This window comes from Cariama cristata, unplaced genomic scaffold, assembly GCF_000690535.1.
Source record: "Cariama cristata isolate BGI_N322 unplaced genomic scaffold, ASM69053v1 scaffold678, whole genome shotgun sequence".
In the NCBI taxonomy this organism is placed as follows: Eukaryota; Metazoa; Chordata; class Aves; order Cariamiformes; family Cariamidae; genus Cariama; species Cariama cristata.
In genome coordinates, this window is record NW_009631404.1 from 1 (window position 1) to 14,950 (window position 14,950).

Consider the following 14,950-nt stretch of genomic DNA (forward strand, 5'->3'; position numbering starts at 1 on the left):
GAAAAGGGGGGGGGTACCTTTTCCAACCTCAGCCTACAGAGGAAGCGCGGTTGTTTCTAAAAGCACGCGTTGTCCTCGGAGCTGCCTTTCCCACATTCTAGCACAGCTTGTGTAAAACAAGCAGATACACACGTAGAATACAGAAAACAGCAGACATAGGGATACCTGTCTATTTAATAATTTACAATAAACATTTCTAAAGGATCAGAAATAAAGCCTGCCCTGTATTTGTACGTTTGAATTTCCACCGCCCCGTTCCACACTGCAGAGGTGAAGGACAGGGGTCAGGTCGCTGAAGTCCCCCGAGGGACGGAGCGATGGGACTGCCAGACCCACACCGGTGTCAAACACCGTGGTCCGGCCCAGCCCCTGAGCCCCACGGCTTACTGCTGCTGCCCCGTGCTTTATAGCCGAGAGGAACCTTACGGCTGGCAGCGACACAGCAAGAATTAGCTATTAAATAGATCAAGCTCCTAACTGAAAACAAATCTCTACAGCTAAATGAAACAAAAAAGTAGCTATTAAAAGTGTCGGTCTTCAAGGCTTCTAATTTAGAAATCAGAAACATCTGCAGAAGACAGATCTTATGAGCATGTCTTTTCCAGGCCCTGAGCACTCCGCTGAACTGGTGACCGCTTAGGGAATGAATCCCTTTATGCAAGCTAAGCCAAAACTAAAACACCTTCCCCAAACCCAAGAGTGCATGCCTGCCATCAGGAGGCTCATGAGCAGCTACAAGCAATAAACACTCAACAATTAAATGTTTTCATGCTGTTCATTTTTGATCTTGAGTCTTTTTACATGCTAATGGGCAGATCCAGGAAAATCCCCCTTATGCTTCCTGCTCTATAGTGACTCTAAAGGTACAAAAAAAACTATGAGAAAGCCAAATATTTAACTTTGTGTTGGTTAAGGCCTATTTCTCATTGGAATGCAGTGAGACACCTCCGGAGAGAAGCTGAAGTCACCCCTAAGTGATATAAACAGCTTTGTGTCTTCCCCTCCATTGCCCCCTCAATCATGTCTAATTACCCTGCACAGGAAAAACCAGTTACTACTTCCCAAAGGAAAACTGGATCAAAGGAAAACTTATCAACTGATCAAGTTATGCTACACTGATAATTTGAACAGTTCAAGGCATAATACCACATTAAATGTAAATGCAGGAGAGTGACAAACTGACCAAGCACCCTAATTCACCTGTTGCTACTAGTACTGTAGAAAGCCTTAGGCCCGAGAACACGTTAAAGAATGATCACATACACCTTGCATGTGCCAAAGTTTATTTTTTTTCCAAAACTTGTTTCATCAAATAATTGGATATGAGTTTTTAAAAAACAAAGTTTGTGTATTAACAAATTGTGAATTTCCACAATTAAAATATCAACACAGCCAGTCTTGTGCTTAGGCTTCTTTTTTAAAAAGTTATTAATTCATAGAACATAAACCCTCAAAATTTTTTTCCAGTTTGTGGCTAGTATATTTTCCACACATTCTGTACTCTTATAAAATGAAGGAACTCATGTAAAGGAACAGCTGTACAAGATTACATCTGAAAAAGAGCCTGAACAACCTAAATTATAGTAGCTCCTTTTAAATAAATATCCAATAAAAGGCACAAACCTGTTATGGGAAAAAACATAACATACAAAACAAGACCTATTAAATAAATAATGTAAAGTGTGGGTTGGGGTGAGGGAAATCTGTTCCAGCACCTATTTTGTCATTGCTCCAAGATGAAATTCCAGCCAAACATTTGGTAAAGGATTAAACTTAATCAAGAGGATACACATTTGAGATATACTGAAAGATTTGATGTTACAATTCCTGTTGTAACTGTACCAGTTACTACAATCTCTCTAAATAAATGATCATGAGAACCTGCATAAAGTAGTGATGCAGTGACGTATATATAGATCAATGACAAAGTCAGATACATCTTCAGAGTAATAGCAACAGGTTTTCTATATTCCTAGCTATCAGTAATGTATAAATGATAACATGTACAGTTTCCATTGCTTAAAAATATAATCTTTTAAATGGAAATAACTGACTGATACACAGTGCCTTTAGATGTTGTCCTTACAATACAAACTACCCAAAACAAAGTTTTCCTTTTTATGTACAAATTAAGCACCGATCCACAGTGCATACTATTCTAATGGTAACCCCACCCTCCCTGCCACACATCAAAAAACCCAGATGGGGATACACCCTGTATTCAGTCTTGTAGTCAGAAGTTTTTTTGTTGTTGGTTTTTGTGTGTGTGTGGGGGTTTTGTTTGTTGTTTGTTTTTTAAAAAAAAGTCCATTTGTTATTTTTACCTACAAGTATTCCACCACTATTGTGCACAGAACTGAGATTTCTCTAGTACAAGTGTCCAAAATTTTTTTTTTTTAAAAAAAATCAATTCAGTAACTTCTTGGAGAGAAAGTCAAACTATACCTAGAGAACATTAGAAAACCCCAGTTATTTAAAAAGAGGTACACTTTCAAGTCCAACAGGCCTAACATAATCAATCTTTCCATATCCCCCCAGAAGTTATCTTACGGTATATCCCATGAAAGACAGCCTCCCTGTAGCAGCATGAAGTCTCAACAGTTAGGCTTGAATGACCCACTAAAGTACAATAATGCAAAGCACACAGCATACTTCAAGTCTTCCTCCTTGTTCAGACAAACATGGAGTGACATCTTAGTTATCTGCTCTCTGAAGTATTCAGAACAGGATTCTGATCAAACGAGTTGGAAGGAAACAAAAAGGAAAGTCACATTTATATACATCTCTCTTCAGTGTTTTACTCATCACAACTACTATTCGCAGCTCTCGTGGGCTATTTCAGTTACCCTCAAGAACAACCTTTGTCTTCAACATGTTTTTTTGGAGAACAAGTTCAAGCCATAAAAGCCTTGACAGCATCTTAAGTCCTTGTTTTTTCACTTCTAATGTATGAACTACGTTATCTAAAACACAGTACTCCGCTATTTTATGCGTTCCAATATATGCACAAAGAAGAGGCTGGCAAAAAGCAGTCCTGTGCACTTCTGTGCAGAGAGAAGTGTGTAAAGCAATCTTTTCTTCATAAGGATAAATCTGAAAGCTGACTAAAAAGAAGGTAAGCTTATAAAGTTTCTAGGATGTACTTTGTGGCTGTTTCTGCTTTTTCAATACTAGATAAATTGGTATCAGACAGCTTTGCTACAGGAAAGCATACCAAACAACCATTAAAAAATCCAAAGCAAATCAGAAGTAGTGCAAACTACACCTAGTACTAAAGCCATTTCTGAGCGAAGTACATTCCAGATACTCAGAATGCTCTGCAATAAAGTTATAATAAATATATACTGTTTGCCAGGCATTTATTTGCATATTTTATTAAAATAATGGATTATTACTTATACAACTCAGTATGAGAAAGAGACCTAACAGCTTACAGTGCTAGAAACTGCCTGCTTGTAGCACTCTCAGCTGTCATTAATGCCCAGACATTTATTACTATAGGTACTGGTCTAATTTGAACTCAAGACTTTTCAATGCTGAATAAATGAATGGAATTTACTCTTTCTTAAATAGACAGTCCCCTCAACACAATGACCCATTCTAAATGGCATCTATTCCCTCATCATGTGGAGGGTAACTATAGGCACTGAAGAACTCATTGGCTTAAAATTGTACAATTGTTCAGCCCAGTAAAGGTGGATTAAAGCTTGAAGCCCTTTCTAATTCAAACTTGAACATTAAATTGCTATATACCAGTCCAAATTCTTCAAAAAAATAATAAATCAATACACATTCAGAAACTCTGACTTTTAAATTTCTGCAAGATTACATTTCCCAGGAAGTTAGCAGTTACAAATTCCAAGGGCTGGGGAGTGTTTTTTTAATTTTGTTTCTTTTGAGTTGTTTCAGTTGGCAAAAATATTTCCATAGGGTTAAGAAATACTACTTTTGCACTCTTTGGACAGAACTAAGCATTTAGAAAAAGAGGCGGCTTGTTCCCACTATGAGGAAAGTGATGTATTTTAGAAGTTCTCTACAGGACAGTTGGACAAGATTCTCAGGCCTATTTGCATTTATAGTGAGAGTCAAAGATATTTCTGCAATGATAGACTCCCCAAAAGATAAACAGACATGCTACTTTGGAAGTCTATTTATTGTAACAATAGAAAACTATTCATTTTTTGAAAACTCAGCTTTAATATTAATCATTACTAGAAGTCATTTTACAGGAGAGCTTTTCATTGTATTCTGCCACAAAACTTCTGGAAGAAAGGTTGCTCCCAATATCAATTTACTTATTATTACCTACTTTTTTTTTTTTAATGCTGTCACTTTTAATCAGACATTGAAAAATACAAGATAAGGCATTTTCATAGCCAATTTCAGTTTTGGAGGAAGATTGTTAAATACAAAAGTCATGCCAGAAGTCTGTACACATCTGACCCATGATGAATAGCATACTTCACAAATGAATTGATTTAAAAGATTTTCCTCTCAAAAAGAGTCCAGATTTCTTAACATAGCATTTCAACCTTGTAATTACTACAGAAGAAAAAGATTACTGCAGCATTAAAGAAGTTTATCTAAAAGTTTGCACGTATTTACACATTTAAAAATAATTACTTTTATATGGTTTACAACTAGGTTCTTATTTCAGAAAAGCAGCACAAGCTATTCTCTACAGCTGGATAATTTCAATATTGTTGCCAGTTCGCAAGTGTCAGCACTATTGCAAGGTTTGCTTCTTTTGACCTAATGGACTTTTAAAAAAATTTGGATCTCTTGCCTCTTTTGCAGTTAGCAACATGATTTTCAAATTCCTCCCATTTGCTGCTATTGAGGATACCGACATTCACTGGCTCCCAGAGCGACTCTTCCTTGAGCTATGAAAGATGCTATCTGCAGAGAAGATACTGGATGGCAGTGCAGCTACTGTCACCTGTTGGAGGCTGCACACGCTGTTCTGTAACACACTTGTTTCCCCTACTCCACCACAGACTTTCAGCCCACATCAGAGCCTGGCTCTTTCAACTAGCCATGTAACACTGACATACCAACGGAGCAATTTATTATTTTTACTATATATATATATAAAATGTAATATGTATATATCTTGTTGATTCACAGCATTTCAAACTCACATTATAAAGTTTGCAAATTACTATAAGCTATTCTAATGTGAAAAAGCTGTCTGATTTCACACAATATTGGCCTTATGATAATGCAAGCACTGCTCTATCAGAGTATTTATTAGAGCACATAAAAATTTTATTGCTCAACTTCATTTGTGTTGTGTCTTGGTTACAACAGCCACAGAATTTATGGAGAAAATGAACAGCTTTGACACCCTCAGTTAACTTCCTGAGGTAATCCACTGATGAATAAGGTTGTAGAGCAATCATGTAACTCCTCAGCTTTGAAGATGATAATCCAGCTTGCACCTTCTGAGTCAACCTCAATAAAATACAGTTTTCTGCTGAGCAGTTTAAAAAAAAAAAAATAAAATCAGTGAACAAACATGACTTCACACTGCAGTGACTGTTATAAACAAGAATCTCTAAAGCATTGCAATTCAAAATAATATTGTATTATACAGGGAAGAAACAGTTGCCCTGTTCAGGAATACATCATGGAAAGACTGAAATTCAGTCTTGTCTTTTTTACCAGTATTTGGTTGTTCTCGCATCTTGCTGCTTTGGCGGCTCTACATAAACTGTATCTGTGAAGTAGAGATTACGTATTAATGCCACTTACATAACACATGGTTTCTCAGTGTTTTAGAATTATTAATCTATTCAACCGTCTTGTTACTTGCAAGTTAAGACTATAGGTTTTGGCACTTTAAAAAATCCCCAAAATACATTAAGACCAACATATTTGGATGACAGGAATACACACTTTCTTCAACTTGAATGATCTCTTGTCCAAGCCTTCTTCACTTCCCCATCACCTGATCCTTCAGAAAGCTTTCACCACTGCTCTAGTCAGTATGACTAAACCAAGTATCCAGCTAATGTCACAGGAAGTCTAAATTCTATATATCTTCACCACTCCCATTTTCTTAATATTGACACAGTGAGAAGTTAGCCACTAAATCTCCGATTTTTACTTTCTTCCTTGCTTTCTACATTTACATGCTCTCACTATCTGAATTTGCTTCCTCACTAGCAAAAGCTGTTTCTCTTGGCTGAAGAACCCCTCACTTTCAAATGCAGAAATACCTTAGCAGCCCCCTTCATGAAGCATTTGGTTGCTTTTACCAAGACTAAAGTTTCAATGTGATCTCAAGATCAAAGAAAACAGTTCACCTGAGTTTCAGAAACAGGTGCAAAAGGATTTGTTGGCCTTAGACCAGGCTGCGTGTACATCATTGACTGGGGTGCCATCAAAGGAGCAGCTCCAACCTGAGGAGGTACCTATTACAAAAACAAAACCCCCACAAAACAGGTATATGAAATTCAAACTAATTCTAGAAGATACATCTTTTTGCATTCTAAGAATACTAGGAAATAAGCATATAGACACACACACATAGTAAAGTCAAAGCTTTTAAAAAATGTGCTGCACAAATTTAAGATTCCAATGCACAGTGTGAAAATGCTATCAGATTTCACACACTCTTGACCTTATGAAACAATATATGGAAGCTGCAGGAAGATTTGAGCATAATAATGTCTGCCGTGAAACCCACTGAAGGAGACAACTCGGTTTTTCAGGAATACAAGACAATCACATTTCTTACCATTCCATATACAGGCACTTGAGGTGTGGTCAATGGGTATGCGATAGGAGCAGGTACCTTCAATCAAGAAAATTTTAATCTATTTTAGATAAGCTTATGCATACTAGTAATATATATATAAAACTGTGAAAAATACATATTTTTCAATACTTAAAATAACCAAGGTATTTACAAGAAATTGACTTACATATCCAGGATAGTGTACTCCATTCTGGCACAGCAAAAGGAGTAAGGACAGAGAATTATTTAAGAGGTATTCAAACTGGAAATTCTAAGAAAGGGATGGATTCAAGTCCAATACCATAACTATCTAACTATGCTGAGCTCATTTATTAAAAAAATTAAAGTGGGAGGAAAAAAAGTGCACGGACAGTAACATCAGTAGCTACGTGTGTGAACTTGGCTAGGCTCCCTGCCTAGAAAGCTATCACTAGCATGACTTACAGCAAAAATAGAAATTGTACTAAATCTAGTCAGATTTGAGTATATTGCTTGCACAAACATTTGTGTGAGAAGCTTTTAGAGGGCATGGCATGCAATGTTCCTCCTTCCTCCCATTATGTGTGAGAAGAGCATAAAAAACCAAAACCAAACCAAGGAAGCCAGTGACCATTCAGCTTAAGAAACAAATAGCAATAGATGTTTTGTCAGGTAAGTGTTGCTCACGTACTAATTTCTAATATCTGCAACATATCACAATATGAAAAAAGAAAAAAGAAGAGCATCTTTAGCTGGTAATAATTTACACCAGGTTATGTTCACAAGCACAGTGATGCATGCACTTCATATTGCCATGCACTGTTAAGTAGAGCTAATTATATTAAAAATGGAGTGCTAGTTAAAATATTTCACTCAAAGAGTATGCAGAATATACGTGAATTTGAGGGTTAGTACTCCGAATGCCACAGACCAAGCCAGGACAGTTAGACCTTTCCAATACCAGGGCACTGATTTTAAAGATGCTCATAGCTGAGCTAGTTCTCTGCATCATTAATTGTTGGAATTCCAAGCATATGAGTGAGCAGATACCTGGCATAAAGCACTCAAATGCTTAGACCAGAAAGTATTAAACATGAACACATGAAGTAAAACCGCAAAACCGAACGCATAGTGATCAATGTGTGCTAAGGTGCCCTCTATCTTTCAAAAATAAAAATGCATCCGCACTCTAACGTTAATGTTCCACAACACCAAGCAGAGATAAAAGATTTTATGGTCTCAGAAGTCCCACACAGAAGTGCTATACAACTGAGACATCCTTGCATCTGAATTTTTGAGTTTTGTTTTTGAGTCCAATACTGGATTTAATATTCTATTCAACTTTGATAATTCCAAATGAGCATACTCATGTAAGATGAGGAAAACAGGCGCTACAGGCAAAGATATTCTTATTGGAAAATAAAGTCAGACAGCAGTCCAAAGTTCATAGCAAATACGGTAATTACCCTAGTTGTACATATAACAGAGATGAACATTCTACTTCCCTCCAAGGCAACTATATTTCAGAAGCGGTTTGTATTTGTATGAATATATACGAATAGAAGATACTTGAAAAATCTTTTAAAAGCATAGGAAAAGTCAGTTGCCTACAAATATCCCCCCAAGAAAGTAAAATTCTTCATTCAAATAACTATAAAACTCCTACTTAGTATTTTGTACAGGGTTAAAAATAAGAAGTTGCCACTGAGTATTATCAAAAGTCCAAAGTGCAGCTTGATCTGATAATTAAGGTGCCTTGCAAGGGCTGCAGCAGTGTTTCATGTGATAAAACCGAAAAAGGAGCGAAAACTGGAAGGAACAGCAGTGTGCCCTTAAAACTCGTTCTTAGGATTCTTAAACGTGCACATGCATGTGTGTATGTCTGCGTGTGCGTGCGTGGAGGGGAGCATCTCAAACATGCACATCAGAAATTTTCTGGTTTGGGATAAATTGTTTCAATTCAATAAGAACTTATGAACTGAGATACGTCTCTAGCGAAAGGCTGGTTGTTTGTCTTTAATGGACAAGTTTTACAGTGAGGGGAAATAAAGCATACTAAAATTTCTACCTCATTCAGTTTGAGAAGTGATCCTACAAGCATTCCTCCCTGCTCACAGTCTTGTTCCAAACAGCCTTTGTGGTTCTTTCTAAGTGAATTCAAGCAGAGAAGTAGCATTTGCTAGAATGAAGCACGATTTCAATAGTACAGAAATTACCATATGTGGAATAGTGGGTAAGGGAGTAGGGTTCCATGTGGTCGATGTGCTTGTTTTTGCTTGCCAGTTTGTTCCACCAGTAAGTTTTTTCTCTGCAGGCTGGGTCCACTGCATATCTGATCTAAAATGAAACTGTGGTATTAGTTTTCACAGAGGCAACAGCTAGAGTAACAACATCAAAATGGAAAACCAAAACACGCCTTAATACATATACATAGCTGAAATCTATAGGTGGAAGAAACACTCAAAACTTCAGTAACTACTTATATATCGCTGCTCCAGTACATATGAAATCTGGGCATTCTGTTTTGTGTTAAAAGTAAATTATCATTAGTGCACTGAACAGCATAAGGATTAACTAGAGTTTTACGTAACTGCAAGATCTTTTATGGTGCTTCATAAGAATACTTAAAAAAAACCCACAGCAAATGCAAAACTAACTGATTTACTTCAAAAGCTAAGGTTGACTGTGTTACGGTGACTGACCACAAACTGTTTCAATGCTGTTCTTGGTACCAGATTACTTTCAAGAGTTGAGACTCTTGCCACGTTAGTGCTGGTAAACTGTGCCAGAGACTACCAACTAGTCATGTGAGAATATTATGAGTACATATATGCACTTACTTTTTGGATGGTGTTCCTCCAAAGCCAAGATCTAGGGGGAAAAGAGAAACAGATAAGTCCTAAGTATTTCTAATTTGGGGTGGGGGGAAGGCTCGTTTTGTTTTCAGTTACAAATGAGGAAGTTAAAAGCCTCACACTTACTTCCCACCAGATTAGCAAGTGAAGAATCAAGGTCATTTGCCAAAATTTTTCCGCTTTGCTGGCTGGCTGAAGTGGTTCTTTGACTTTGTGGTGGTATTGTGGGTTGCAATACTTCACCTAGAAATTTAAAAGCTAAACAAAACATAAAAGCAACTGTCAACAAAATGGTTGCTTTGCATTTAATAGAAGACATCCATAAGCCAGGGAAGTATTTTCTTTATAGAACACTAAGTAGTTTGAGTATATATGTGGAGGTTCAACATGCTTGAAAGTGTTTAAGACTTAGACAGAAGTATAGTTTAACCTCTTTTTTTTTTATGGAATACTATATTGTAGCTACTAATCTAGTAGAATCTTTAATTTTACTTCAGCAGTAACTGATGGTATTTTTAATCTAAGATGAATCTCCCCTAAAACTGAAGAAGAAAGGTTGTTAAAAATAGTTTGAAAATGTTCTTGTAACACAACATAGCAGTAATTTCATGATACTGCTAGTATCCTGAATGTACACAAGAGTTCCTTTGCTGTATGTTCATAAGGGCTTTGAATATATAGCAAAATACCACCAAGAGAAGGATCATAATTCAGCTATTCTTCAAGCAACACATACATGCAACTAGTTTTACATTTTTGTAAGTACACCTCCCAATGAAGTTAGAAGTAACTCATTATCATGTATCAAGAGAAAACACTGAAGTCAATAGTGCTGAAAACAGATTAACATAAGCTTACCCATTAAGAGATATCCAGTGGGCCACGTTCAAAGTTCATTCCCCAAAGAGAGAAGAAACCGTTATTACACAGTATATAAAATTAGCTTTGACTAATCTCAAAGTAAATAACCACAATTGAACTGATTGCCTGTTATCTTATCAGCCCTATAATCAACTTGCAAACGTATTAAGTTACTAAATTTTGAACTGCAATAGCAATTATGCTAAATCATTAAGCAACTGTTGCCTGTAGGGTGTAAATCAGTCATAAATTAGTTTTTACCACTTGTAGTCCTGTACTCTGGTGCTGTGGATTTTCCTCCAAAAACAGCATCAAAGTCCACATTAATTGTTGAAGGGGTGGTACTTGGAGGAGCTGAATGAAGAGGAAAACCTGAAAAACAAAAAATTTAGAGTAATCAGATATACCTATGGATTAATACCACTCATTACAGTGAAATCGGAAAGTTTAAAAAAAAATAATATCAAATTACCATCAACAGTCAGAGGATGAAACACAGAAGCATATGTAGGTTTATGACCACTAAAGTCATCTTCATAAAAAGAGAGAAGGAAATAAGATCAGTTTAAAAGAGAAAAAGGAAGAGGGGACAGAAAAATTAAGTCTGCAGTTAAAAATGAAGAATTTTTATTAATAAAAAAGGATTTTTTTATTTAACAAATTTGAAAACCTCAAGTAATTCCTGCATTCCCCATTACAAAAGAGAAAGGGGGTTGCAGTTTGAAAGAAATCATCAAAAATTCCAGCAACATTGCAAGTCTTAGGATGTCTAGGTTGGGCAAGCTGAACAAAATAACAAGTTATTTCAACTGTAGAAATAAAACTTTAAGGAAACACACCATTTACTACATCTGGAATCAATGCACCATTTTCACTTGTTAATAAAAAGTGAAAATTGGTCCAAACCATAAAGAGATTACATGGCCCCATTTATTAGCATTATTATCTCCAGTTGCAAAGAAATTACATGGGTTTTGTTTGTTTGTTTTTTACCACTAAACAGTTCCACTGTTTGTTTGGAGGAAAAAGTAGAATTGATGAAAGGGGTGGTAGATTTTACAGCTTCTTCAACTGGCTTCATGTCAAAGATGTCCAGATGAGGTGGAGAACCAACACAACCGTTTGAGGACGAGAAAGGACCTTTCAGATGCAGAAGTGAAGGAAAGAATACAGAGTACAAATAATGGAAAAGAAAAACAGACTGAAGTGATTGAATATGAGAGTCTCTAGACATAGTCGAAATGTAAATATTCCACCCAGTGATCAGCCCATTAAAGATACAAATTCTTAGTTTCAGGCAAAAATCCTGACAGCTTGCTCTATTTAGGGAAAGTAAGTCTAGTATTGCCACTGGGCGGGAGGGGGAGAATGTCAGAACATTTATCAATCAAAAAAGTTAAGATACTACATTTTCAGCTTCAAGAATCTACCTTTCAAATAGCACATAAGGGTATTAATTCCACCTATTAAAATACCAACACTTACAATGCTGTTAACATCGCCTTATTTCAGCATTTAAGATATTTCTTCGACATCTATCCTGATTATTCTTTTGAGGGATGGGTGAGGGTACAGAGAATGCTGTGCCCAAGAAACTGGCAATGATAGCTTTGTTATAAGAACTTTGAAGTCACCAACACCTTTTAAATGAAAAGTATATTAAATATCACTTAGTGGAATTGAAATACTAGTCCAGCATCTTTTCAGTTACATTTGCTTAGTTTATATTTCCCAGCATTTTTAAACTTTGATTTTTAGTAACATTTCTTCTATTTGTCCCCTTTACTGACTAGCTCCTTTATTCCACTTACTGCAGCACATTGACACTACTGCTATGTGTTAAAAAAACAAAAAGTAACTTTTCTGTGACATTTTGCCAACTTTCAGATGACTTATTCTATATTCTGCCAAGGATAGAAATGTTTGAATGCAAAATAATTAAAGTTTAAGATGTAGATTCTATTAAATATGAACCTGTATTTTATTCTTGTATTCTAAGAATTCCCCGATCATTTAAACAGTCAAATCATTGTATCAGCTCACCTCCCCAAGCACTGCTTGCTGATGTTGATATAGCTGGAGTACTCTGCACAGTTGGAACAAATGCAGGTTGAAGATCAAAAAGATCACTAGAAAGGTTGGGCATGCTGAAAGAGAGAAAAACATGAAGATATGCAATGGGCATTGTATTCTTGTGTTATACAAACACTCATACCAGTCTCGCTTTCTGTTGTTCACTAGTAGCGCATCAATAATAGCGGTACAAAGTAAAACTAGTAGTTTAGCACTTCTTATTGACTGATACCAAAATTCCTGTGAATACACTAGGAAAGCATCAGCAAAAGGTTATTCTTGAAAAGCACTTGAGAAGTAACTAGGATCAGTGTTTTGCAGTTGATTGTGGAGCTACAGGCCAATGCAGTAATTTCTGTTTGCTTCAGAAGACAAAGTATCACTCACCTATTTGTTGTGGGTGCTGGTACTGCAAAGAAGTCAACAGCTACAGTGGTATTCACACTTTTTCCTGATAAGGTGCTCGGGGATGCTGACGTGGAAGTGGAATTTGATACTACAGAAATCTCTCTTAATCGCTGCTCCTGAAAGATGAGATATACAGTTTACATTTTAGTTTTATTAATTTATTAACCCTTCAGTCCTGAAGACTTTTTCCAAGAAGTAGTTTTAAATATGGTCTTAATAATAAAACAATTATTCTTCTGTAAAGTCCTGAAGACAGAAAGATGATTGAAATTAGAGATAAGAGTATTTGTTTTAACAAAGCCATTAAAAATCAAGGTGGGACTTGAGGTTTTAAATAATTATTTTTTTAAACTATCTGTAACTGCCTAGAAAACACTTCTAGTCAAGCTACACATTCTATGCTCTCTTCATAGTTATTCAGAGAAACAGGTCAATGGACCTTTGGTCAGGAAGTCCCATCTCGCTCTACCATTAGGATCTCTTCATAGTTCAATTCAGATGTTCAGAAGTCAGACTGACAATGTGCATCCTAATAATATCCATGTGGTGTTGCTCTTAAACTAGCAAAATAAAAATCTAATTTACATTGTTAATTTTAGGTTTACTACCCTTATTATTTCTAATGCCCACAGCATTTATACAGCACACATCAAAGTACAGGGATATGTTTTACACTGCTTAGATTCCTCAAGTACAACGTTGAGTGAGCTTGCAAGCTTCCTCGCCCCCCAAATGAAAATTTGTATCAACCAGTTGAATTATTCGGTTACAGCAGCTGCAAGTCCTATTATAGTAGAAGCGGGACAGTGAAGAGGGATGACATCTGATGCAACTCCACCAAAACCCCAAAACAAACCACCACCAAAACAACCAATAACCCCAACCAAAAAACCCAAACAACAACATCACAATACTTGCTGAGATTCAAGTGAAGCAGTACAGCAGGCAGCAAGGCACACTAAGATTGGAGTCTAATAGCAAAAAACCTGCTTCACATCAATTTGAAAAATATGCCTTACACCAAGCCAGGAAAGTTGACAGTCTTCAACAGACCTCTTTAACTCCAGAGATTAAACTCAACTCTGCATTACCAAAGTTCACTTTCACACTCCAAATACGTTTAAGGCTTTCACAATGACGCCTCCAGATGACATGAGCAGAGTTGCTTCATTGTTTAGGTGTGCCTAGAGATGTTAAAGCAACACAAGAAAAATCCCCAACTACCCAACCAGCACATGCCTAGGACATGACAGAACTACAGAATTAGCTTTCAGCAAGAGAAGCATCTTGCCTTGTTTGAGATTTTATACTGTGTATGTTCTCAGGAAACAGTGTCATAAATGGGTTAAAAGGAGCTGAAGGACCATGATTCAGGCCTTAAGAGAGGGATGTTATTAAGAGGACTACTCAATAAGTACCAATGAGCAAAGGAAAGTGCATTAAGGAACCAAGCGAACACACATGATTTCAAACAGTTTTTCAAACTAAATTACAGAATTATAAATAAGAGCAGTTAAATGTGATCAGAACTATAATGTATATTCTCATTATGAGCAACATGACAGAAGAATCACACTAAAGCCATATTCCATACATCATGGGGAAAAATAATTCCCTCTTACCAATAATCAAGTCTTATAATAGCAATTCTGTATGTTCAGCGGTTGAGATGTAACCTAGAATTGTCGTATACTCATTTGTTATTTATCTCAAAGATTCACAAATCTCGTGTAAGGAAGAATATAGATGACTTGTATCAGATGTCTGCTACTCAAATCATAGTCGTAGTAGAAGAGTCACCACATATTGGCAGCCATCACACTTACATCCTACAGAGTCATGCCCTGGCCTCTCAAGATGAGAGCTCCCCCACCAGACACTATTTTAAGCCAATCTTGGTTTTCACCTGTATCCAGTTAAAAAAGAAAATAATCTTGAAATATAAACTCATAAAAAATACAGTACCTTAAGTGCTTGCAGTCTAGTTTGCTCCTCCTCCAACGCCTGCTGCTTTTCTTTCTCATCCATCCTG

The 14,950-nt window shown here is 36.5% G+C and overlaps 1 protein-coding gene across 1 annotated transcript in view; it reads right to left on the bottom strand.

Annotated features, from left to right (window-relative positions):
* Window positions 1-5,020: 5,020 nt before the first annotated feature.
* LOC104166102 (phosphatidylinositol-binding clathrin assembly protein-like) overlaps window positions 5,021-14,950 on the bottom strand; it is a 21,367-nt gene continuing 11,437 nt past the window's right edge. The window contains exons 10-21 of the mRNA XM_009705930.1: window positions 14,884-14,950; window positions 12,898-13,034; window positions 12,481-12,584; window positions 11,431-11,577; window positions 10,910-10,969; window positions 10,699-10,809; window positions 9,703-9,834; window positions 9,562-9,592; window positions 8,938-9,058; window positions 6,743-6,799; window positions 6,309-6,416; window positions 5,021-5,719 (exon numbers count right to left, since the gene is read on the bottom strand). Coding sequence (XP_009704232.1) covers window positions 5,705-5,719; window positions 6,309-6,416; window positions 6,743-6,799; window positions 8,938-9,058; window positions 9,562-9,592; window positions 9,703-9,834; window positions 10,699-10,809; window positions 10,910-10,969; window positions 11,431-11,577; window positions 12,481-12,584; window positions 12,898-13,034; window positions 14,884-14,950 — 1,090 coding nt within the window. The 3' untranslated portion in view covers window positions 5,021-5,704. The remainder of the gene's footprint in view (window positions 5,720-6,308; window positions 6,417-6,742; window positions 6,800-8,937; window positions 9,059-9,561; window positions 9,593-9,702; window positions 9,835-10,698; window positions 10,810-10,909; window positions 10,970-11,430; window positions 11,578-12,480; window positions 12,585-12,897; window positions 13,035-14,883) is intronic.